The sequence below is a fragment of the Gorilla gorilla genome, chromosome 3 (assembly GCF_029281585.2).
Source record: "Gorilla gorilla gorilla isolate KB3781 chromosome 3, NHGRI_mGorGor1-v2.1_pri, whole genome shotgun sequence".
NCBI lineage: Eukaryota > Metazoa > Chordata > Mammalia > Primates > Hominidae > Gorilla > Gorilla gorilla.
The window spans coordinates 206,255,030-206,282,534 of record NC_073227.2 but is presented as its reverse complement, the minus strand read 5'-3'; the positions used below and the strand labels follow the sequence as shown (position 1 = coordinate 206,282,534).

Sequence of the window (27,505 nt, the reverse complement as noted above, 5' to 3'; positions counted from 1 at the left end):
ATCACAGACTTCTTCAAAATTATCTAGAAATCACCTCAACAGTTGCTAAGGAACTCAAAAAAAAATTTGCCTTACTTTTCAACCTGAGGCTGGTATGTCCTTTTTTGAAAAGGACAAATGGGCTTCTCTTACCACTGTAAACACCTGAGATTTCATAGTCTAACGTGTCACTCCACTTCAGTGGAGAGTATATTTGAGGAATAGCAGAAATCGTACAGGAGTTGATGGCGGAATCACTCACTTTATGATGGAGAAGAGTACAGAGACACATGGACTTTGTGCAGCCCGGCCAGGGTGTGCCCACTGTGTGCCCTGCCTTGCTTTCTTGTTTTTTTTTTTTTTTGAGACAGAGTCTCGCTCTGTCGCCCAGGCTGGAGTGCAGTGGTGCGATCTCAGCTCACTGCAAGCTCCGCCTCCCAGGTTCATGCCATTCTCCTGCCTCAGCCTCCCAAGTAGCTGGGACTACAGGTGCCCACCACCATGCCCGGCTAATTTTTTGTATTTTTAGTAGAGATGGGGTTTCACCGCATAAGCCAGGATGGTCTCGATCTCCTGACCTCGCGATCCACCCACCTCGGCCTCCCAAAGTGCTGGGATTACAGGCGTGAGCCACCACGCCCGGCACCTTCGTTTAATGTCTCAGTGCTGGAACTCCTAGCACTCCCCTTGGTTTAAGGCCCTCCAACAGGCTTGCAATATGTTTTTAAAGGAATAATATAGCAATTAAATCCACATATAAAATTACAAGCAGAACCCTGTTCCCAAATCGGCACTGTGAGCTGAGCAGATTTGAGATATACACCCGGAACTCAGATCCGACCCATACAATGCTTGTTGTGAGCAGGAGCCCAGGACGAAACTCAGGAGACTTGGGCTCAAGTTTCGGATTTGTGTGTGACTAACTAGTTCTATTCAAACCAGGTCAGTTGTTCAACATCCCTGGACATGAGCTTTATTTGTTATAAAATGCAGGTGTTAGAGTCTACGAGGACTAAAGTTCTTCTTGGGGAGACAGGGTGAGTAGAGTTGGTTATAAACTCATGAGACTATAGTGAGTGCAATGGAAGTGCCCGAGCCCACAGACCTTCAGGCAGGGAATGAGTGCAGGCCAGGTGGTGACAGTGGGGAAGGGACAGCAGGCACTGGAGGTAGTGCTGGAGGTTCAAGGACTGGGCAGGGAGGAACCCTCGCAAGAGCCCTTGGGGCAATGGCAGGGAAACAGCCTGAGAGCTGGTCGGCTCTAACAGAACACCACAGACTGCGTGGCTTACGAACAACAGACATTTACTCCGCACAGCTCTGGAGGTTGGAAGTCCACAAGCAAGGTGCTGGCAGAGTCGGCGTCTCCGCGTCTCCGCACCACATCCTCACATGGCAGAAGGTGCAAGGCAGTCTCTGAGGCCTCTTTTATAAGGGCACTGCAAGGAAAACCCAACTCCAACTGCATTTTTCCTTTGCTTTCACACCACAACAATCAATACCAAACACTTCTGTGACCAAATGTGTGGAGGTTTTTTCCCCAAACACCAAGCTAGTGCTGGGTGTCCTCTAATTCAATTCTGGTGCTCTCCGCTTAAAGATAGTGCCAGATCCCACAGGGGGAGGGTTCAGTCCCCAAGACTGCCCCCCTACAAGACACTAGTTGCAAGTCTAGGCCTCCAGAACTTCTGACCAACCAGCTTCAAGTCAGGTTTCCCACAGCCCCCTCTTTGAGTTTGATTAATTCACTACCACAGCTCACAGAACTCAGGAAAACTCTTACTTGCATTTACCAGTTTATTATAAAAAGTCTGATGATGTAATCCCAGCACTTTGGGAGGCCAAGGCGGGTGGATCACTTGAGGTCCAGAGTTCGAGACCAGCCTAACCAATATGGTGAAACCCTGTCTCTACTAAAAAAAAAAAAAAAAAAAAGACACACACACACACAAAATATACAAAAATTAGCTGCGTGTGGTGACGGGCACCTGTAATCCCAGCTACTCAGGAGGCTGAGGCAGGAGAATCACTGGAACCCAGGAGGCAGAGGTTGCAGAGAGCTGAGATCACACCATTGCACTCCAGCCTGGGTGACAGAGCAAGACTCCATCTCAAAAAAAAAAGAAGAAAAAAAGTATGACTAAGGGCCAGGCATGGTGGGTCACACCTGTAATCCCAGCACTTTGGAAGGCCGAGGCGGGCCAATCACTTGAGGTCAGGAGTTTGAGACCAGTCTGGGCAACATGGTGAAACCCTGTCTCTATGAAAAATACAAAAATTAGCCGAGCGTGCTGGTGCATGCCTGTGGTCCCAGCTACTCAGGAGTCTGAGGCACAAGAATCGCTTGAACCCAGGAGGCAGAGGTTGCAGTGAGCCTAGATTGTGCCACTGCACTCCAGCCTGGGCAACAGAGTGAGACTCTGTCTCAAAAAAGAAAAGAAAAAGTAATAAAAAAGTCTGACTAGGATACAGATGAAGAGATGCACAGTGCAGGCACCTGTAATCCCAGCTACTCAGAAGAATGGGGCAGGAGAATCACTGGAACCCGGGAGGCAGAGGTTGCAGTGAGTCGAGACTGGACCACTGCACTCCAGTCTGGGTGACAGAGCGAGACTCTGTCTCCAAAACAAAACAAAGGTAATAAAAAAAAGTCTGACTAAGGATACAGATGAAGAGATGCACAAGGCAAGGTACGGGGGAAGGGGTGCGGAGCTTCCATGCCCTCCCTGGGTGTGTCACCCTCCAGGAACCTCCTTGAATACTGTCATTAGGCCTTTTCTGGAGGCTTCGATGGATAGGCATGACCGAAGACAACTGTGTTGAAATGTGATTGGACAAAAGGGGTGTGACCTAATACTAAGAGACTGAGGGGGACACCCAGCAAGGCCCGCCTGTTTACATTCTTCTTGGCCTCTTCTGCGTAGCATTTCTTCTTTTGGGGTACGGGGCAGGACCCTCTTTGGAATGAGGGTCTTATGACCAATAGTCAGATGACAGTCCTGCCTTGGGCAGGTGAAAGGAGGGTAGGAAAAGGTCAGAGAGGGAGATTCTGTTTCCTGAGGTCTGCTTCTGAGGCCTAAAGTGTCCCAACAGTATAATAAAATACTGTAACAAGGGCTATGTGAGTTACGAGCCAGGAACCATGGAAGAAAACCTGTGGGGGTGTGTGTGTGTGTGTGTGTGTGTGTGTGTGTGTGTGTGTCATAATAATCATAATACCACAGGCATTAATCCCATGCATGAAGGTGAAACCCCCATGACCTAATCACCTCCCAAAGGTTCCACTTTGTAATACCATCACCTTGGTGATTAGGTTTCAACATATGAATTTGGGGGGACATAAATATTCAAACCATAGCAGGACATTCTATGAGTTTAGGTCATTCATAAATGTGGAATTGTTTGTATCACTTCACTGCAATGTTAGAAAATCAGATCACATCAAAACTTTAGAAAAGACCCTGAGAAGTCCACAAGAGTCCATAGATTAGCTAGCTCTCTTCTTTCAGGCAGGGACACCTTTAAATTCTAGAATGGACAAAGAAGCTACATAACATCATTAAAAAAAGAATTCGTGGCCAGGCGCGGTGGCTCACACCTGTAATCCCAGCATTTGGGAGGCCGAGGTGGGCAGATCACTTGAGGTCAGGAATTCAAGACCAGTTTGGCCAGCATGGTGAAACCCCATCTCTACTAAAAATACAAAAAAAAAAAAAAAGATAGCTGGGTGTGGTGGCAGGTGCCTGTAATCGCAGCTACTTGAAAGAATGAGGCAGGAGAATCGCTGGAACCCTGGAGGCAGAGGTCCAGTGAGCTGAGATCGCGCCATTGCACTCCAGCCTGGGAGACAGAGCAAGGCTCCATCTCAAAAAAAAAAAAAAATTCCTAATGGACATTGTTATGATTCTTATCAGCAAGTAACAGTGTCTATCTGTTTGTGTATGTACATATACATATTCAACATATTCTACAGTTCTAATTGACAAATTCTAAAACTACTTAGTTACAACACTTTACAAACTCTAATTACACTTGGGTAAGATATACAATTTTTAAAAATGAAAAAAAAGGCGAAATCTCCTCATCTGTACCCTGAGTGTATCACTCCCAAGTGTGTACTATTTATACACAGCAGTTTCCAATGTACTCAAATCAACCTCATGTTCTTTGCTGTAGTAAGCTGAATGAACATGACTCTTGAATCACCTTAAATACGCTTGATAACATGTCAGGATTCAGAACAGCAAAAAAGAAAGCTTTAAAGGGAGATATGCTGGGCTCATTCACATCAAACTGCAGGGGAAACCTGGTTTATGTCCCATAACTACTAGAATTCCTACACTTGGCCAGCTTATTTTAATAGACCATTTCTCAACTACTCTAGCTGTTCTGTCTAGTTCTAAATAAAAAGCTAGGTAGTTGGGTACTAAAAGGCAAATATGAATATATCAGTGGCTCTGTATCATCTGCAGCAGTGGTTCTCAGTGTGATTCCTGGGCAGGCAGCACAAGCATCATCAGGGAACCAGTCGGTAATGCAAACTCTGGGGCGCACTGGAGATCTACAGAATCAGAAGCTTTTGGTAGGGGTTGGGGGTGAGCAATCTGCGTTTTAACAAGCTCTCCAGTGAGGCTGACACGCACCATAGCTTGAGAACCACTGCTCTACAGCATTACGTCCAGGCTTTCTAGGATAACTCCCAGACCCTTTAGGCCTTGTCTATTAATCTCATCTCTCCACTGCATACCAAGCACGAGCACATGATCTCATCTGACCTATCTACATGCACAAGGCTGCTTCACGACTCTGTTTTTCTATGCACATGTGCCGCCATCCACCCATATCCCCTGACAAGCCCAGAGGGAATGAATGAGAGCCTGTCACCTTTATGACTCAACTCAGTGTTACTCTGAAAAAGAAGCCTTTCTTGACCTCTGCTCCAGATAGGGCTGACCACTCCACACATCTGTGCCACTGCTAAATCCTGAACACGCAATTCTCATTGCATTTATCAAGTTGCACTGTCGTTTTGCATGTGTGCTGACCATGATCTTAGGGCATTGCTGTACCTAATACACAATGGCACTCAAAAAAGGTTGAGTAACTGAAAACCCACTTCTGGTGGATAAGATATCCTCCAGAGTACATTCTCTATTGCCACGAGGGATCTAACAGAACTCAAGAGCTCTTGTTTATCCAGGATCCAGGGAGGGAGGGCTGTGAACAATGAAGAAAGCGACAGTAGGTATAAACTATAATGAATAAGGAGGAGTTATCTAGACAGAGTGATATCAAGAGTAGGGTAGCACTTCAAGAAGAAGAAACAGAATGTGCAAAGAATATAAGGCACAAGGAGTCAGGGTGAGTTCAGGAAATAGAAAAGTTAATGTGGCTGGAATGCAGAGAGACAGGGTGGAAGGGCAGGAGATGAAGCTGAAAAATACAGCCAGTGACCAGAGGAAGCAAGACCTTGTAGATCATGTCAAGAGTCTTCATTATAAGAAAAATGGGAAGACAATGATGAGTTTTAAATACAAAGGTGACATAAGCTATGTATTTTTTTTTTAAAAAATCACATGACTTCAGTATGAAAATATATTATTTTTTCATAGACAGAAAGAAATGTATGCTAGGAGGCCAATTAAGAAGTTACTATAGGTCAGGTGTGGTGGCTCATGCCTGTAATCCGAACACTTTGGGAGGCCGAGGCGGGTGAGTCACCTGAGGTTAGGAGTTCGAGACCAGCCTGGCCAATGTGGCAAAACCTCGTCTCTACTAAAAATACAAAAATTAGCCCAGTGTGGTGGTGCATGCCTGTAATCCCAGCTAGTCAGGAGGCTGAGGCAGGAGAATTGCTTGAACCCGGGAGGCAGAGGTTGCAGTGAGCCAAGATTGTGCCATTGCACTGCAGTCTGGGTGACAGAGTGAGACTCCATCTCAAAAAAAAAAAAAAAAAAGAAGTTACTATAATAGTTAAGAGGGTGACTGGTGGTAAAGGATAGTGGTGTACAGACAGGGAACAGAGTTAAGCTACATGTAGGTGGTCCATCTGCATAATAATGGACTGGACAAAGCATACAAGGGAGAAGGAATCAACAAGGTTGACTCAGGTTTGTGACTTGTATGAACAGATGGTGTTACGGACTGAATGTGTCCCTCTAAAATTCATCTGCTGAAATGTTAACTTCCAATAAGACAGTATTAGGAGGTAGGGACTTTGAAACATTTAGATGAGATGATGAAGGCAGAAGCCCCATGATGGAATTAGAGCCCTTATTCAAAGAGAAAGAGACTAGAATTCTCCTTCTCCCCACTCCACCCTACCACGTGAGGATATAGCAAGGACACCATCTGCAAACCAGCAAGAGGGCCCTCATCAGACACCAAATCTGCCAGTACCTTGATCTTGGACCTCCCAGCCTCTAGACTGTGAGAAATAGACATTGTTAAAGCCACCCAGTCTGTGGCATTTTGTGACAGCAGCCTGAATTGACTAAGACAGATGATGATGCCATTCACTGAGGCAAGAAATTGCAGAAGATGCCCAGCTATGTGAGACTTTATGTGGACATTTTCATTTGGAGCCACTTTTGAGATATCCAAACAAAACTGTTGAGATGGCAGAGATTAAGTAGAAAGGTACAGGATCTCTGCAGACAGAAATTTGGAGTCTTCAGCATACAGATAAGGGAAAGGATTAGAGTAGGGCAGTGCTACCCAACATAACCTCTGTAATGATGGAAATATTCATAATGCACTATCCAATACGGTACCCACATGTGGTTACTGAGTACTTGAAATGTGGCTGATGTAACTGGGGAACTGAATTTGTACTTACTTTTAATTCATTTAAACTTAAATAGTAACATGTAGCCAATGGCAATTATATTAGGCAGCACAGGTATAAAATAATTAGGTATAAAAGAGTTAGGAACAAACCCTGAAGAACTCCAACATTTAAAAGCTGAATAGAGTAAAGAAAATAAGCAGAAAAACCAACAAAAAACTAGAATAAGACAGGGAGTGTTAGCCCAGGCAGTGGAATTTCAAGAAGACTGAGCAGTCAACAATATCAAAGGCTGCAGAAAGGTCAAAGAAGATGAACACTGAAAAAAGCTCATTGAAATTAGCCAGTTAGACTCACTAAGCTCCCCAAATTCTATGACCAACAGGCAGCTGATGTAATCAGTGGGTAAATTTTAGGCCTCAGTCAAAACATGTGGCCAGGTTTGAATGATAAAATAGGGGCAGGGAAAATAAAATTTTGCGAGCAAACTAAAACTTCAGAGACTAATTGTTTCAAACTGTTTCGTACTTGTTGAGTTTTCTGTAAAAAGCTTTCCCTCTAATTATACCTAATGTAATTCTGTTGCCCATAGGACAAAGACCTGACTTAGCTGGTCTCAAAAAAAAAAATTTTGTTAGTTCTATGATTTCATTTATTTTCCCCAGAATTAATTGTATTAAAATTAAACTAGCTGAGGCACCACAGATTTTTAAAATCATACTTAATTTCTTTAAAAGACCAAAATTCCAAAAGAAAAGGCCATCAAGAAAAAAATCAAATAAAAATTTCCACCTTGTTAAGGAGAGTAATGTTTCTCTCTCTAAGACAAACTAATCTACTGTGAACCTAAAACGTGCAGTTTTGGGTGGATTTTCTGGAGTGTGTTGAAGCCTCAAAAGCCTTATTTTGAACTGTCCTAAATATACAAAGTAAAGAGTTCTACGGGTTGTCTTATGTCATCCTGAACAAAGGCAATATGGTTAGCTGCTGCTGTGGTTTGAATGTTTGTGTCCCCTCCAAAATTCATGTTGAAACTTACTCCCCACAGAATTATCAGGTGGGGCCTGTAGGAGACAATGAGGCCAGGATGAAATGAAATTGGTGCCTTATAGAAGGGCTGGAGAGAATGAACTAGGCCCTTATGTCCTTCTATCATGCAAGGACACAGCAAGCATTTGTCCCCTCCAGGAGATGTAATAAGAAGGCGCCATTCTGGAAGTGGAGAGCAGCCCTCACCAGCCACTGAATGCTGCAGGCTTAATCCTGGATTCCCAAACTCCAGATAAGTAAGAAATAAATTTCTCTTCTTTATAGTAAATACCCAGTTTGTGGTATTTTGTCATAGCAGCAGGAATGGAGTGAGACAGCGGTGAACCCCTTAAGGTTTCAGAGGGCAAACAATCAGGTAATTTCTCCCAATCTGTTACATGGCATTTTTTCTTTAAACCCTCAAAGTATTTTCACAATTGCATATCATCTCTTGCATCACAACATCAATTATGATTCAAAAACACTTGCCAGGCCAGGTGTGGTGGCTCAGATTAATCACAGCACTTTGAGAGGCCAAGGAGGGCGGATCGATTGAGCCCAGGAGTTTGAGACCAGCCTGAGCAACGTGGTGAAACCCCATCTCTACAAAAAATACAAAAACTAGCTGGATGCAGTGGTGTGCACCTGTCACCCCAGCTATTCGGGAAGCTGAGGTGGGAGGATCACTTGAACCCGGGAGGTCAAGACTGCCGTGAGCCGTGAGTGCACCACTGCACTTCAGTGTGGGTGACAAAGCCAGACCCTGTCTCAAAAAAAAAAAAAAAAAAAAAAAGACTCACCAGAAACATCTTTATATGGAACAAAACTATATTTATATTGTGTGTATTAATATATACTACATTCACAAATAAAGTTCCCATCTCTAGGTTGAATACTAAACGTTCCTAGGATCGTCCATCTGTTCATTCTTCTTTTAAACTTCTTCAGTTTCCCACTTAGAGAAAAAGAATGCAGCAATAAGGAGAAAGAACATTGGAAACAAAATTACTTACAACTTACTTTTCTCTGGTTCTTTGTCTGATTTTCACTAGATCACACTACCTCCAAAATGCAAAGATCTCCAAAAACAACTCAACAACTATATTTTGGGGAGATTTTTTAATGCTAAAAATTTGGCTTTCTTTAATGACTTTTATGGGAGGGGGGAAACACACTCTTATTGAAATAAATTAAAGGGAAGGTCAATCTGAGAAACAATGACATAGGTATTTTTAATGCAGCTATCTAGAACCATTCTATAAATTAGCCTTTTATTTCATTCTATAAATTAGCCTTTTATTTGCCAGCCATACATCAAAACTCCAAAGACCACAGAAATACAAGAACGACTTCCTGTAACATCCAATAAGTTACTACATACTGAGTTAAAAGAAAAAGTAAGGACAACGAGGAATGCTAAATTTGTTATTTTTTCTTAAAAAAAAAAAAGTATCCGCACTTAAATTATAACTTAATTATTTAAAATTGAAAGCACCTACATATGAACTTTAATGGGGAGACAGCAGAGGGTATAATGAGTTAGCGGAAGTCACTTCAGATTGTTAATACATTGTTCTGCTCTAATAATGCGGCAACATCAGCTTTACTGATATTTGACTTGGAAATAGCAGAAACAGGAGACTATTAACTACTGTCTCTATAATGGTAACTTCCAAATATTTCTCTTCAGGTTATTCTCTCTCCACAACATGAATCCCAGCTTCAAAATGCCAAACAAGGAGTTTCCTATGCCCCTCTTGCCCCAAATCCAGGATGTCCAAGACCAAACTCCTACATAACCCCTGACTCCTTCAGTATCTTCATTGAGAACCCTTTATGATTATCTAGAGCACCCAATCTAAAGACGAAAACAATTGAGTCCTAGAGAAATAAAATGACTTGTGCAGATTCCATCAGGAAGCTAGCAGCACAAGAGAACTTGAACCAAGGCCCCCAAGTCCCTGTGCTAAGGCTTTTTCTTTGACACCCTAAACTTGATCTCACCAACCTGCAGCAATGGGACACAACAGTAGACTAGAAGGGATGACCTCGCTGAGCAAAGTGTTTTGAGCTGCATTTATGCGTGCTTGATACTTACTCCTTTTGATCAAGGTGATTTACACTAACTGACAGCTGTTCCCTCCTCTGTAAAGTCAGCAGATCACACCAGCACTATCATTCTCTTGGATCCTTTGTTCCCATCTTCCGTGAGTCGCTAAGCAGGCTGTTGTCCTTCACGATCTTCCTTATCAATCCCTTCCTTTTCATTAGCATTATCCAGGTCCTAGATTGCAATACCTTATTCCTACTTGGTGCATCGGCCTCCTAGTTGGAATACTCCAAAGATATTTTTTAAAGTTTTCATCATTTATCTATTTTTTCATTTTCTGTTTATAAACGATCGTGTTTTACATTGTTTCTCTAACTCTGTTAGTGCTGCAATCCCTCATGGTACTATTCTGAAATGTTTTCATTACTACAAAATTATGAATATGAATATGCCTGAATCATAACCAGACCATAACCGTAATGTAAATAAAAACAGAAAAAATTATTTAAAAATCACCTCTTTTGTCAAAAATTTTCTGTAAAATTTTAAACATCTAATAAATGACATAAAAATACTGAATACCTTTTTAGAATTATTCAATAAAAAATATAATGTAAATACTACATCAAAACATCTTAGCAACATACACTGGAAAGTGACCTGCTTTCTATCTATAGGTTTGCCTATTCTGGACATTTCATATAAATGAACTCATGCAATACGTGCCCTATTGCATCTGGCTTCTTTCACTTAGCATAAGGTTTTCAAGGTTTATTCCTTTTTATTGTTGAATAATACTCCATTGTCTGGATATACCACATTTTGTTTACCCATTGTTGATGGTGATTTGGTTGTTTCCAATTTTTGCCTGTTATAAATTATGCTACTATAAACATTCAAGTTTTTTGTGGAGATACAAATTCATTTCCCTTGGGTATACACCTAGGAGTAGAAATGCTAGGTCACATGGTAATTCTATGTTTAAAATTTCGAGGAACTGCCAAATTGTCTTCTATTTTCCATTTCCAACAGCAATGTATAAGGTTTCCAATTTCTCCATATCCTCACCAACAGTTCTTATCTCTTTCATTTTAGCCACCCTAGAAGGCATGAAGTGATGTCTTGTGTTAGTTTCAACTGGGTTATTGCTCTTTTGATTACTGAGTTATAAGAGTTCTTTACATGTTATGGATACAACCTTTTTATCAGATACATGATTTGCAAGTATTTTTCCTCCACTCTGTGAGTTGTCTTTTCATTTTCTTGATAATGTCCCTTGACAAACATAAGTTTCATTTATTTCTTATTTTTGAGATGGGGTCTGGCTGTGTCACCCAGGCTGGAGTACAGTGGTATGATCACAGCTCATTGCAGCCTTGACCTCCTGGGCTCAAGCAATCCTCCCAGCTCAGCCTCCCAGGACTACAGGTGTGCACCAGCACACCTGGATAATTTTTAAAAATTTTTTTGTAGAGACAAGGTCTTGCTATGTTGCCCAGGCTGGCCTCAAAACTCCTGTCCATGGCCGGATGCAGTGGCTCATGCCTGTAATCCCAGCACTTTGGGAGGCTGAGGCAGGCAGATCACCTGAGGTCAGCAGTTCAAGACCAGCCTGGCCAACATGGTGAAACCCAACCTCTACTAAAAATACAAAAAAAAATTAGCTGGGTATGGTGGTGGGTGCCTGTAATCCAAGCTACTTGGGAGGCTGAGGCAGGAGAATCGCTTGAATCTGGGAGGCGGAAGTTGCAGTGAGCCGAGATTGTGTCATTGCCCTCCAGCCCGGGTGACAAGAGTGAAACTCTGTCTGAAACAAACAAACAAACAAACTCCTGTCCTCAAGTAATCCTCCCTCCTCGGTCCCCGCAAAGTGCTGGGATTATAGGAAGAGTCACTACACTCAGCCAAGTTTTTCATTTTTAATGAAGTCCAATTTACTTTTTTCCCTCGTCACTGCTTCCCTTCGTTCTTACTAGACCCGCAGCGTTTGCCAGAGCACTGATTCCATGGAACCTGTCTTTTTCTGGACATGAAGGCATGTGCTGGCTGGAACTACCTATACAGTTCCAGCTAGTCTACTTTTTGCCAAAGTGTTTTTTTCTAACTTTGAACCCTATTATAGTCTTAAAAGAGACTAATGTAGAAAAAGCTAAATAGTGATACCAGAATTAACCCAAAAGGAGAAAAGGCAGAAAATCTTAATGTGATCAGAAAGCTTGCTGAAAAGAGATATTTCTTGCATTTTCACACACACAAAAAAGGGAACTAAATGCTATACTTGAACTTACCAGTTATAATGCAGTGGGTTGAACTGTGTTCCCAAAAAGATATGTTGAAGTCCTAATCTGCCCCCCATACCTACTAAAGCGATCTTATTCGCAAATGGGGTCTTTGCCGACGTGATCAAGTTAAGATAAAGTCATGCTTAATCAGGGTGGGCCCCAATCCAATATGACTAGTGCCCCTGTTGAGAAAACAGACGCAAAACCAGAGAAGAATATCACGTGACAACTGAGGCAGGGATTGGAGTGACATATCTCCAGGCCAGGGAACACCAAGGATTGCCAGCAACATGGAAAGCTAAGGCACAGACACGGAAGAGGCTCCCCCAGCGCGTTCAGAAGCAGCGTGGCCCTGCCAAAGCCTCGATTTTAGACTTCTTGCTTCCAAAACTGTGAGAAAATACATTTTTGTTGTTTGCGCCAGACAGTTTGTGGTACTTTGCTATGGCAGCTCTAGGAATTGAGACAGAAGAACCTTTTAAATATTGTATGATTCTACTTATATGAGGTACATAGACTTGTCAAACTCAGAGAGACAGAAAGTAGAATGGTGGTTGCCACCGGCTGAGGGGAGTGGGGAAGGTGGAGCTATTGTTTAACGGATACAAAGTTTCAGTCTGGGAAGATGAAAAGTTCTGGAGATGGGTGGTAATGATGGCTACAGAACAGTATGAATATAATTAATGCCACAGAACTGTACACTTAAAAATGGTAAATTTTGTTACGTGTATTTCACCACAATTAACCCTCTTCTCCCCCAAAAAAAAATCTTTTTTCTAAGGAATGTGAGCTCCTTTAAATGATCAGGGCCAGAAAGGCATTTAGAATGTAACAGAGGTCATGTCACACTTCCCCATGAGCTAGATAATTACTTCTTGAAGCCACTTCTATTCAGGCTCTAGACTAATGCCAAGTAGCCATAAAATGTCATACACATTACAGTTTAACTGTGTACAGCCAAGCACTAACCATTGTTATTTCTGTAAACCCATGAGAATTCCTGACAACGTTTGTAACTGCCCCCTTTCCTGATTTGTCTTTTTTTCTTTAAAAACTTGAGCCTCTCTTTTTGTTCTCTGCAGCACTCAAGGCAACCTGGCAGTGTGCCCCTGGCTGTAGTCCTCAACTTCTGCACTTGAATAAATTCTCTTTAAACTAGATTCTGACCTTTTTGATCATTTTAGGCAGAGAGAAACTAATACTTAAAATAAACCAAACACTTCAGTTATAATTAAAATTCAACCAGAATACACCGTATTAAGAGTAAATTCTTGCCAGTTACTTTGTCCTTATATATAAACATGTACACACATTCTCATGCTAAAATTTCGTATTAAGCACAAAGCATGTAAGAGTTTATCTAAGCAGTTTAACTTTGCAAAAAGCAGGAAGATTAAAACCCACTGGAGCATTATACTATGCAGACATAGAGGCTGGAGGTGACAATTACTGCTAACCAGTAACCTCAGAGAAGCAATGAGACCAGTCTCCAGTGTTTCCTGTCCCAGGCAAAACGGCTCCAAGGCCCCAAGAGTGCTTAGTTTGTTTGTCTTTTCCTCAGTGCTTAAACAACAGAAGAAAGCCAGGATACCCAAAAGAGTTGCAAGGACAGCTTAGACGGAAAACACAGACACTCAAGAATCAAAGGTCACTGAGAATGTCTATAACATAACTGTTATGGGCTGAATCGTGTCCTTCCCGCACTCCCAAAACAAATTCAGATGCTGAAGTCCTAACGCCAAGTACCTTAGGATGTGGCCTTATTTGGAGACAGGGCCTTTGCAGAGTCAATCAAGTTAAAATGAAGTCATTAGGTGGGCCCCAGTGCAGTATGACTGGCATCCTTGTAAGAATAGAAAACACAGACATGAAGGAAAGACAGGTACAAAAGAAGGACAATGTGAAGACACATGCAGAAGATGGCCATCTGCAGACAGGGAGAGGCCTGAGGCAGGTCCTTCCTCACCACTCTCAGAAGGAACTACCTTGCTGACACCTTGCTCTTGGGTTTCCAGCCTCCAGAACTGTGAGAAAATTAATTTCTGTTGTTTAAACCACCCAGCTTGCACTTTTTAATGGTAGCCCTAGCAAACTAATGCAATAACAAAATAAGAAAGGTATTTTGCTGACTGAACTCAAAGAGGGGCACTAAAAAAGATGACAGTGGCAAGGCGGCACACCTCTCCAGTGTTCTCTTTCAAACAATTATCCATCTGTCTGGAAGTGAAGCATCTTCTCTGCAAGAACAGTGATAAAAAGGAGAGGAACAGAGTCCACACTCTTGCAGGAATTCATCAGATCAAGTCTCCTTAGCTCAAAAGCCCATTTAAAGACGTCCTCATTCAGAGTAAAATCCCAAGTCCTTGCAGTACCAGTGGGGCCTTTGTGACTGGGTTCCCTGCCGCCTCTCTGAGCTCGTGTTTGGCTTCTCTCCCTTTCTTCAGCCCCATCCGTTTCCGCAAACCCTGCAAGTTTCTGCATCAGGATTTGGCACCTGCCCTTCTCCAGATACCCCCAGGCTTCCAGATGACTGCTCAAAGCCCACCATCTGAGTGAGGTCTTCCCCAACTAACTGAATGCAGAATTAGCCTCCCCTGCAGCAGAACCAGCACTCCCTACCAGGGCTCCCCGCATCACAACTTTGTTTTTCTCCAAGGAACATGTGACCACCTGAAATAACACATATTTTTTTGTTGATTGTCTGACTGCCTCCCAGCCTAGTTTAGGGAATCGGAATGCAGAGGTTTTGTTTACTACTGTATCATTATCACTCAGTAGGTGCTCAGTAAACACTGCTGAATGGACATATTTGCACAGGCTTCCTTACAGGCTGAGCTGAGGAATCAGTGCCTCTTCATAGTCTATACCTATATTTGCTTTGTACTTGCTCCTACCTTCTGTCAGGCTCAGGGAGGCAAGTCCAGGTCCAAGTCCCCAGCCCAAGCTTCCTTTGCCTCTGTGTGCTCATGAGAAACCTGAAAGCATGCTTTAATGTCTTTGGCCCAACTCTTCCCCGTTCTTTTAGCACTCTACTCCCTCTCCTTGGCGGAGACTTGAGCAGGCCTGGAGGTTTTTGTGGAATGTCTGTTCTCCAAGGTGAAAGCAGTGTTTGCTGCCTCTGAGCTGCAAAGCAAGACCTGCTCTGCACTCTAGATTTTAACATGTTCTCTACCTTTGTACATGCAAAGGGGAATATTCTAGCATCAGGCAAACTACAAGGGAGTTGAGAGCCATCCTCACACCTTCATTATTCTTTGGTATCATGCCTGGGAAAGAATCTTACTTCACTGGAAGAGAAACAAACAGGAAGAAAAAGATGGAGCTCTATATATATATATATATATATATATATATATATACCGCCCCCCCCCAACAAAACCTACAACACGAGAGTGAAAAGAGAGAAAAAGCTATTAGCAATCCAATGCTTAAATAAAGGAAAAAGATTTTATAATTCCTTAAAAAAATGCTTAAAAAAGGAAAATATGGAAAAGATTAAGTAAATTATGAAACCTCAACTTATTGGAGTCATTTAAATGACCATCAAGATTATGTTTCAAGATAGAAATATTAAATTTCAATATGTGAAAAAAAGTATGTAATCATGTTTAATTTAAAAACAGAACAGAAACATATACTGAATGATTTTAGCCTTCTAAAAATTATGACTGCAGCTGAATAAAGTTTATACGGGAATACAGAAATACAGACAAAGGTTGTTGTTAGGATGAAATTATATTTACTTCTCTAATACTGTAATAGTATTGTTTTTAATAAATTGAAATATTTAAATGTAAGCCAGAAAAGCTCCTATTTGCCAAAGATCTGACAGGTGGGAGAAGGCCGGGGATCAAGCTGACCCTTCAGATGTGGAACTGAAGAAAACAAACTGGCTCTTACCTTTGTGCCTCTTCAGTTGGGGAAAGCTGCTAATTGTAGTCGCCTGGATTATTTCCACTACAATTTGATACCTGATTTTTAAAAAGAGAAAAGAAAAAGATTTAAGAGGAAGAAAATACTATTTTCAGAAATAACTTTAGACTGTATTTATACTAAACAAATGTAACACAGGAGCTGTGAATCCTGCCCAAGGCTCAATAAAATAATCCGACATGGACTGAGCATCTACAATAGGCCGGGCCCCATGCCACGTGCTAGTCACTTCTGAGGCCCTCACGTAAACATCAGGAGCCTCCTCACTTCCACTCTGTTCCCTATACCAGAAGCATAACTACCTGTAGAGACTCTCAGGTTATGCTCGGCCTCCCTCTCCTCCACAATCCTAGGTGAGCAGAGCTAGCTGATTCTACTTCTTACATTGGCACTAATAAGGTGATCATGAGCTACATGTGGCTATCCAATTAAATTAATAAACGTTTAGTTCCTCAATCACACTAGCCACATTTCAAATGCTCCACAGTACCTGTGGCTTGTGGACCACACCGGGCGGTGCCAAGTAGAACATTTTCTTCACTGTAGAAAGTTCTACTGGATGGTACCGTCTTAAATAGTTCTCAGAGCTGTCCTCTCCCCTGCAGCCCCACTGCCCTGCCTCAGTGCAGCGCCTCATTGCTTCTCATTTAGAGGACGGTCCCAACCCAATAGAATCAAAATATCTGCACCAGGACTCGCATCAGTATTTTTCAAGCTCCCCTGGCAATTCTAAGGCACACGGAGAGCTGAGAAGCATGAGATTAGAGCGCCAGCTATATACATGAGTGCCTGAGAAGACCTCCAAGTCAGGAAAAATAAACATAATTCTACATTTTAAGTGCTGAGTACAACCCTGGAGTTGTAGCTATTTTGAGCATAAATTCAATTGGGCTTTACAAATCCAAATTCTTAAGAGTCCTTTAATGGTTACTAAGTATTGCCCTAATCAAAGTGGTTTATCCTGAGTGTTTCTTAGCCCTTAATTATATGAATTAATTAATTTCATCTGCTGGTAATAAAGTTCTTTAACATTAATTCTTACTTTGAACAAAAACCGTGCAGTGTTCTAAGATTTAATGTTACATCTGGCTGGCTTTTAGACACACAATTACATACATTCTTTTGCTTTTCAACTAAAACCCAGAGGAGAGACAAATTTATCTTAGTCATAGCTACTCGTGGACTCCTCACAAATTTGCACCTTATTTTTTCATTTGGATAATATAAACATCAGTGGCTGACTCTCATGACCTCAGAGCAGGCTGTCAGGAGCAGTGTTGGCATGCCAGTCAGAGATGGTGGCAGACACTGCCGGCTGCCTGCCCAACGTCCAGTCTCCCTTCCTTCCTTGTTAAGTGACCTACAGTTTTATCAGGGAAAGTGACATACCCAGCTAAAAAGACTAGCTTTCTCCCCAGCAGTCAGAGATGGCCAGGTGATACCATTCTAGCCTTGGAGACAGGCAGGAGTCACCGGGTAGGGATTCCAGGAAAGCAGGCTAAAAGCAGCCTCCACAGAAAAGCCCTTTCCAACTTTAGTCCTCACCCTTCCCTCATTTTTCTGTGTAAAACAAGGATGCAATTGGATAAAGGCACAGCAGTACCTTACAATCATGAGGGTAAAAGCCACAGGCCAGGCTGGGCACAGTGGCTCACACTTGTAATCCCAACATTTTAGGAGGCCGAGGCAGAAGGATTGCTTTGAGGCCAGGAGTTCAAGAGCCTAAGCAGTATAGTGAGATCTCATCTCTACAAAAAATTAAAAAGTTGGCTGGGAGTGGTGATGCATGCCGGTAGTCCTAGCTACTCTGGAGGCTGAGGCAGAAGGATCAATTGAACCCAGGAGTTCAAAGTCTCAGTGAGCTACGATTGTGCCACTGCACTCCAGCCTGGATGACAGAGCAAGACCCTGTTTCTTTAAAAAACACAAAGCAAAACAAAACAAACCCCAAAACAGAAAAAGGCCAGGTGTGGTGGCTCATGCCTATAATCCCAATACTCAGGGAGGCTGAGGTGGGAGGATTGCTTGAGCCCAGGAGTTTGAGACTAGCCTGGGAAACAAAGGGAGACCCTGTCTCTACTGAAAATAAAAAAAAAAAATTAGCTGGGCATGGTGGCGCACACCTGCAGTACCAGCTACTTGGGAGCCTGAGGCAGGAGGATCACTTGAGCCTGGGTGGTTGAGGTTGCAGTGAGCTATGACCGTGTTACTGCACTCCAGCCTGGGCAACAGAGCAAGACCCTGTCTCAAAAACACAAAAACAAAACTACAAGCTAAGGATGATGCAGTAAGAAGACAGGAGGAGTTCAGGGTTCCAATGACATCATGAACCATCAAAACAGCCCCTAACTTCCAATCTCAGCACATGTGGTGACATGGGGAAAATAAACACCTGCCTTATTTAAGTTGCTGTATGTCAAGTTGTCTTGTGGCCAAATGCCACTCCAACTGATAGAGAGCTTTCTGAGGAAGACTTGACGTGCTTCCACACAGCAATTCCAATCTCAAGTATTTATCATAAGGTAACAGTTTAACAAAAGAAAAAAATCAAAATGAAAACCCAAAGCCCAAACTATCACATACATGTTTGTTGTAGCAAATTCTACAAAGAAACGCATGAAAATACTCATGGTCAATAATGAGTATGGCCAATAATGCTTTCATTAAACAAACATTTCTTAATCTTTTCTTACGTTCTAAACACACAGAAATGAACACCACCAGTATGGTCCTTGCTTTCAGGACATACCAGATTAAACAGAAAGCATCCAGCCAGTAATATTTATAATAAAGATTACATGAAAATAGATGTTTATGACAGACTAATTTTTAAAATGAAAAATGGCACATACATTTATGATTGCAGATATGTATCTATGTGTATATATGAGCCAGGTCTACAAGGCAAAATAGAGATGAAATGAACGGCAGTTGTGTTAAAATGGTAGACTTATGAGTCATTTTTAACTTTTTCTAAGCTGTTTTATCTATGTACCTATGTATCTAAGCCTATTCAAGCTAAACTAACCTTCTTTCTTCCATAGTAAGGTTTCCTTACCTTTTCATTTCTCTACTAGTACCATCATCCTTCTCAAAATCATCTTAGGTATATATACTACTAATAAACATCAGTTTCAAAGCCCCACGGATGGTCCTTTGAATGCCTCTAAATAAGCTTCTTGCTTACACTACCTTCAGCTACCACTGTTTCAGGCTGCCTTCTTTCCTGAGTGGGTCACTGCAATGGCTAAATGGTCTGTCTCCCTGACTTCAATCCTGTCTCCCATCCAAACCATCCTGAGCACCTGTCAATACACCCTCCTACGGGACCACTCACCTCATCTCTCCCTTGTTCAATACGTCCTGCACCTCCCCAAATGAATAACCCCACATTCCTGCCTGCATTCCCTTCACAACTTGGCACCGGCTCTATTATCCAACAACTTCGTTTCTTTTCTCCCTATGAATGTGAACCTAATTAAGCCAGGCTGGTTTCTATATTGCCCTCTCAAAACTACAGTCTCATGTTTTGTTTCCTGCTGGAAGGCAGTCTTCCTACTTGTCCACCTACCTAGATCTTACATATATTACTTCTTCCCTCAAGTCTTCCCCATCCCTATAATGCACACCAGTATCTGTCTTCTCTGAAATCCTGAATGACTTCTGCTCTATAGTGGTATCTATTTACTCTTTCATACTGCTGTTTTAAAGAGTCGCACTTCCACAAAGAATGCTGTGAACAAAGAAAATGGCGTGCCCGGTCATTTCAAGGCCTAATACACCTTCAAAGAATGCTGACACATTTTTGAGCCTAAGAATGTAGACTGAAAACTACAAAACCATAGTTTTGTGTATAATAAAGATATGCTACTTTTTTCACCCCAACTAGATCAAGAGTCTCTTAAATACAGGCGTTCTGTCTTATATTCTCCTATAGTACCTAGCTTGGCACTAAACATATGGTAGGCACTCAATAGATATTAATGAGCTAAATTAACAAGAGTCAACATTTCTAACACTTAACAGGTACAAATAATATTCTGAACAATTTATTCTTTTGATATTCTTTGTGATTCATGCTTTGGCACAAATGAGTCATCAAGGGTACCAAAGAAAATACACACCATCTGACTAAAGAGTTAAAGATTTTTTTAATGAAACTATAAAATTATAATGTAATACCAGCAAACATTCATAGATTGTACTGGGTACCTGTTTAGATATTTTAATTTACATTATCTCACTTAATCCTCATAATAAGGTACTATAATTATGTCCACATTACAGAGAAGGAAATTAGAATTCAGATGATTATGAGCTCTATACAAGGTCTCATTGCTTTTAAGTCCTAGAGACAGAATGACAATCTAGGGCTGCCTGTCTTCCAAAGCTCATGCTCTAAGCATTTTCCTGCTACTCTAAAATACAATATAGGTTAATACTTATCTTCTCTAGGGTTTTTCTAAGTATGTAAGTATGGCCAGTGCCAGATCATCTTTCCAGCTTTACTGCCTTCTATATCCCTCCTGCATACTGTTTCTGCCAAACCAGACCATACGTGATACCATGAACACACTCCAGGTCTTTCCTGACTCCCTTCTCAGTAATATTTCTCCTTCTCCTTAACAGTACTCCTGTTTCTTCCTGCACACCATCACTTCCCCTTATCTGCTGAAATCCTGTTAACTCTTATTAAACACTCCATTCATGGCCATTCCTCTCTGAAGCTTTCTTAAGAGTTCTCTGCTGTAGAATAAAATATTTGCTCCTACCCACTTCCTTGGTGCTTTACACTCCACTTCCACACTCAGGATCTTGCTTCCTACTTAGCTACTTACAGACACACGGGTCTCCTGTGCTGGACTGCAAACACTTGATGGCAGGGGGTGGAATCCAAGGAGTGTAACCAGTTCATCTTAGTACTCACCAGACCTTCTGCACACAGCACTTTGCACATAGTGGGCATCGGAAGATGATTACTGAATTTGTTTAATTCACTGTTACAGGATACCAAGAGGAAATGATTGACTTTTTCATTCTTGTTTTTTTTCCTCAACAAAACTATATAATATATACATCCAAACATATCCAAATGCTGGCTATCCGTGAGGACACGGGGACACGGGCTTCCAGAGTCACCTGGCACTCACTCGGCTTTCTTTCTCCAGAGGAGGATATGACTTTGCAAGTGCTGAGTTCGGTTCAAGAAACAGGAGGGCTGATATTTGTACACTTTCCCTTGATCAAAAGTGCACAGATTGTTGGTATATGTTTTGCAAAATGATAATGTAAAGTCAAGTATTAGGGAGGAGGGGCATAACAAGAATCCAGCTGTTTTCCAACTCTGGCAAGATCCTACCTACAGTATCCTTTGTCCCTGTGACAAGGAAAAGCCACACAAAGATAACTGCCATCTGCTCCTCAGAGTGGCCACCACATCTCTCTTTGGTATTTCACAAGTGGCTAAATAAAAAGAGCAAGTTTGTGTTTCTGAACACGTCCCAACGATCTCAAACTCACTGAAATGCTACACAGCACTTCAAAGTCATCACCTTAGATAGTTACAGATTTGAGGCCAGGCAGGGTGGCTCATGCCTGTAATCCCAGCACTTTGGGAGGCCGAGGCGGGTAGATCACTTGAGGTCAGGAGTTCAAGACCAGCCTGGCCAACATGGTGAAACTCTGTCTTTACTAAAAATACTAAATAAATAAATAAAAATAAGCCGGGCATGGTGGCAGGCGCCTGCAATCCCAGCTACTCGGGAGGCTGAGGCAGGGGAATCGCTTGAACCCGGGAGGTGGAGGTTGCAGTGAGCTGAGATTGCGCCATTGCACTCCAGCCTGTCTGGACATGCACATGCTGTAATTTCATGGCAGAGTCAAAGGCTGGCCAAACCTTAGTCTCAGGTATGCAATGTGATAAACGGTTTAAAACAATGTTTTATAAAAATTAGCAAGATTATAGAGAATACCATACACATTACGAGTGCTTACGAAAAACCAAAGAATTTTTATTTTGATTTATTTTGAGATGGAGTCTCGCTCTGTTGCCCAGCCTGGAGTGCAGTGGTGCAATCTCAACTCACTGCAACTTCCACCTCCCAGGTTCAAGCGATTCTCATGTCTCAGCCTCTGGAAGAGCTGGGATTACAGGTGCGCATGACCATACCCGGCTAATTTTTGTATTTTTCGTAGAGATGGTGTTTCACCATGTTGTCCAGGCTGGTCTTGAACTCCTGACCTCAAGTGATCTGCCCGCCTCAGCCTCCCAAAGTGCTGGGATTTCAGGTATGAACCACCGCACCCAGCTTAGAGAATTTTATAAGAATGTTTTCAGAGTTGCCACAGGCTAGGAATGTTTTTGTTAGAGGGACTTCAGTTATAGAATTTGTGAAGAAATAAAGCCATGATGCTTTTAGCCAGCTAAGCTGAAGTTTTTTCCCATCCATCGCACTACTAAAAGGGACTGCTGGATAAATGAGAAAGTGTATCAGAGTAGTAAAGAATGTGAGCTCTCACAGTGGATGGCCTGTGTTCAAATCCTGTTTCTAACACACACTATGTCATCCTGGGAAAATGATTTAAGCTTTCTAAAACTAAAGCATCGTCATTTATAGAAAAGAGTAATAACAGTAATTTTTCTTTATATCGTTGTTATACACATTAAATTAGATAATACCCTTAAAAATCTTAAAACACAGTCTGCCCCGCAGTGAGAGTTCAATAAATGTTCATTATTATTCTTCCTTAACACAGTTACTGAGTCTTTAGATATGTACTATCTAGGGAAATGGTATGTATACATGTTTGTTAAATATGTATAAATTTGAAGCAGCCTTATTTTTTCCTGATTACAGAGCATTTTAGCCCAATCAACCTGAGACCACCAGGATCACTCTAGTGCAACAAAATCAGGTCAACTGACCCACATAAAGAGCAAGAGACAGTGTAGCAGTGGAAGCTGTGGGGCGTCTCTCCAAACGAGGGAAGAGGTAACATTACTATGGGATTCTAGGGAACAGTGGAGTGAAGGTGAAATTTAAATGAAGCAGCATTTTGATAGGCCCAAGGCAGAGCTGTGTAAAGGGGTCAATGTTGGGTGGATCCAGGGTCTCGTTTCCTGAAAGCTGCAAGATAGATATACTGAGTCCAGAAACCCCATAACTGCGGCTCTGCATCTGGGTCGCAAATCAAAGCTGCTTCTTTGTGTCAAGCTGACTTAGATCATCCAGGCAAAAGTGGAATCTGTCATTCTTACTGACATAATTCCAAACAGGAACTCGCAGTTTAAGATTTTTGAAAACAAAGTTTCTCAGTGAACACGAAAGCACAAAGAAGGGTATCATTATGACATTTTACTGCCATGGCAGGTACTTAGGAGAAATATTGTTTCCTGTTTACTTTGTAGGTGGCTTTAGTGTCTGTTATACCAGCCTGATAAATGGCTGGGCAGATTTTACTTTCTCAGTCTGCACCAGTTTTTACTTTCTCTAAAGTAGCATATGTTCATTGAAGAAAATGAGAAAATATACAAAGCACAACATTCAAAGTTAACCACTATTAACATTTGGACTATCTTTATAACCTTTTTCTATGCAAACATAAATTTTTTGTTTTATAAAACTGGGTTTATGCTATACATATTGCCTTAGAGCCTTTTAAATTAATTTATAATTAATATTTTCCAGCACAATTAAATATTCTAATGCTACACCATTACCAATATATGGTATTCCATTGTATAGATACACCAAAAATCTTTTTAACCAAACCCTTTTTGTTAGGCATTTTGGTTATTATAAGCTTTTCTCTACTTAAATAAAACTGCAGCCTGGCACGGTGGCTCACGTCTGTAATTCCAATACTTTGGGAGGCCAAGGCTGGTGGATAGTTTGAGGCCAGATGTTTGAGACCAGCCTGGGCAACATAATGAGACCTCATCTCTACAGAAAATACAAAAATTATCCCAGCATGGTTGGCATGTTCCTGTAGTTCCAGCACTTGGGACTGGGCTGAGGCTGAGGTGGGAGGATTGACGGAGCATGGGAGGTCAAGGCTGCAGTAAGCTGTGATCGCGCCACTGCACTCCAGCCTGGGTGACAGAGCAAGACCCTGCCTTAAAAACACAAAACAAAGCAGAGAAACAAACAAACGAAAAACAACAAAACAACAAAAACAAAAAACTGCAAGCAACATTCTTGGAGAAATCTGTCCACACATGATTATTTCCTAAGTTTCCACACATTATTTCCACACGATTATTTCATAAGTACATCAAAAAGAATGCCCATTTCCACACTATAAAATTGTGTCACAAAAAGGTAATAATTTATACTCCTCCCAATAGAACACAAGGTTCTCTTTTCCTACACCCTTGCCAATGCTAGTTAACAAATTTTTAACCTTCGCTAGTATTATGAGCAAAGAAAAAATATCTCATTTTAGTGTTTATGTCTCTGAGTACTACTAAGTACAAGGTTTTGCACTATATTTTCATGAGGTATGTCCAATGGCATTAAGCACGGAGTGTCAGGAGTAAAATAGGGGAAGTATTTTAAATTAGGTCTTAGAGTTGTAAGAGGCTCTTTCCACAAAAGGGCTTTTAAAACTGTTTTCCCATATTTTTTGTGTTGCAGAAGGCAGTTGATTCCACAGAAAGACTAAGGCATGCTTCCCAATCTTTTTCCATTCATAGCACATGTAGAAAATGATATTTGAACAGAACACTGAGGTAATCAGCCATCACAGGGCCACCCCAAGGGTTGAGGAAACCATCTCCATGCACCTACAACACTGTTTGAGTCACATCAGGTAGGAGGTTCTGGACTGGAGCAGCCCAGGGTGAGGTGTCCTGAACTTACGAAATACACATGCACACCTGTCTCCCTCTCCCCTATATAAATATAAAATTATAAAAATAGACATATATAATATGTATATAATTATAAAAATTATTATATATGTAATTTGGAAATATATTAAGTATAAATGGTATTTATACCTTTCTTAATCTATATTTTTATCTTCCTAAAATAAATAAAAATGTTACCATATATTCATTTATTCATTCATATATTCATTTCCTAGTTCCCAGAGCCTACAGAAATTACATGTTACAGAAACAATCAAATCTATGTCACTACTTGCTGCCCAGAATAAAATTACCCATTATATCTCAAATGTTCTGACCAATAAAATAAAAGCAGAAATACCATGCAGTAGTTTCCAGAAAGGTCCTTAAAAGACAGCCAGTGTTGGCTGGGCACGGTGGCTCACGCCTGTAATCCCAGCACTTTGAGAGGCAGAAGCGGGTGGATCACAAGGTCAGGAGCTCGAGACCAGCCTGGCCAATATGGTGAAATCCTGTCTCTACTAAAAATACAAAAATTAGCCGGGCGTGGTGGGGCGCACCTGTAGCTACTCAGGAGCTACATAGATAATAGACAACAGAGCTGAGATTTGAACTGAGGTCGGCCTGATTTCAAATCCCATATTTAAGGCTGGGTGACTTGCTAGCCAGGTGGGCAGAAAACAGCAGTGACACAGGGCTCTAACTTTTGGGGGTTTCCTTCAAGTGTGGAGATAACCCTTTACTGTTTGTGAGTCTCGGCTGGCACTAAACCTTTGCACAGAGGACAAATAATACCATCAGCTAGCACCTCCCAGCTACTCAGGAGGCTGAGGCAGAAGAATCGTTTGAACCCGGGAGGTGGAGGTTGCAGTGAGCGGAGATTGCGCCACTGCATTCCAGCCTGGGTGACAGACAGAGCGAGACTCCATCTCAAAAAAAAAAAAAAAAAGCCCGTGTATAACCTTTGTCATCTTTTTTCCTTGCCTTCAACCTGCTTGCTGGAATTAGGATATGATGGGTGAAATTCTAGAATCCACCCTGGACCACGAAGACTCTGGACTATACTCTCAGGATGGCACAGCAGTGAGCTGGAAGGAGTCTGGGTCCTTGAGAAGGATGGAGCCCCCACACCACAAGTCCTGGACTGCCTGCTTTACTATTCAGGCTTAACAAAGAAGGAAATCCTGCCATTGGCAACAATGTGGATGAACCTGGAGGACACTGTGCTAAATAAAATAAGCCAAACACTGCATCATCTCACGTACATGTGGAATCTAAAACAGTCCAACTCCTAAAGGCAGAGAGTAGAATGGTAGTTACCAGGGGCTGAAGGCGGGAGGGAGATTGGAAGATGCTGGTTAAAGCGTACAAAGGTGAGTAACTTCTGGAGAGCTAACACACAGCATGGTGACTATAGTTGGTAATACTGGGTATGATGCACTCGAAATTTGCTAAGAGTTGATCTTAGGTGTTCTCACCACACACAAAAAATGGTAACTATGTGAGGTAATTGATATGTTAATTAGCTTGCTTGTGGTAATCACTCCACAATGTGTACATACATCAAATATCAGCCAGGCATGGTGGCTGACCCCTGGAATCCCAGCACTTTGGGAGGCTGAGGCAGGAGGGAGGATCCCTTGAGCCCAGAAGTTCAAGGCTGCAGTGAGCTGTGATTGCACCACTGCACTCCAGCCTGGGTGACAGAGTGAGACCCTGTCTCTAAATAAATAAATGACACCGTACACCTTAAATATACAGAATTTTTATTGGTCACGTGCATCTCAATCAATCTGGGGAAAAAACTGCTATACTTTGGATGCCATCATTATTTGGGAGGTTTTTGGTAACCTTCAGCTGAACTGGATCCTAACTACTTTAAGTACCTCCAATCTATTCATGAGTTTAAGCCAGTGGCTCTCACCAGGTGCAGCTTTTCCCCCTAAGACACTTGGCAATGTCCGGAAGCATTTTGTTTGTCGCAGCTGTAGGGGTACAGCAGAATACCACTGGCATTCAGTGGGTAGGGGCAAGGCACACTGCTAAAAATTCTACAATAAACAGAACAAGCTCCCACAATAAAGAATTATCTAGCCCCAAGTGTCAATTTTACCAAGGTTGAGAAACCTTAGGTTAAAAATGTCTCTCAGGATGGTCAGTGAGAAAACACCCTTTGTTCATTGCAATAAACGTGGTAAAAGAATGAGGTATCCCGATCAGTCAATATTCTCCTCAACAGAGTTTCCATATATCTCAAATAGTACAACCAGTTTTCAAATAATTAGCGTGCAATGAATTATACAACAGGATGTCTAGTCAAGACTTCAGATGGGAAGCAGGTGGAAGAATACTCCATTTACAAGAGAATCTCAATATTAGTTGCACATTACGATCACCACGGGAGCTTTTTAAAAATCCTGATGCCCGGATTCCCCTCCAGACCAATTACATAAAAATTCCTAGGGGTGAAGCCGAGGCACCTATTTGTGGAAGAGCAAACCATTTTCATTAGCACACAGTTTACAAATGCACTGCAGGATTACACAATGCAGGCAGCAATGGATGCTTTCCTGGGCCACAAGCCGCCCGCGCAT

The 27,505-nt window shown here is 41.9% G+C and overlaps 1 protein-coding gene across 5 annotated transcripts in view; it reads right to left on the bottom strand.

Moving 5' to 3' along the window:
* The window catches only part of SNX25 (sorting nexin 25), a 153,691-nt gene that overhangs the window by 61,067 nt on the left and 65,119 nt on the right, over window positions 1-27,505 (bottom strand). For all 5 annotated transcript variants that reach the window (XR_008679145.2, XM_004040702.4, XM_031010042.3 and 2 more), the window contains exon 6: window positions 16,028-16,098. Coding sequence is in view for 4 of the 5 variants with exons in the window: in XM_004040702.4 (XP_004040750.3) it covers window positions 16,028-16,098 (71 nt within the window). In the remaining variant the exon portion in view is untranslated. The remainder of the gene's footprint in view (window positions 1-16,027; window positions 16,099-27,505) is intronic.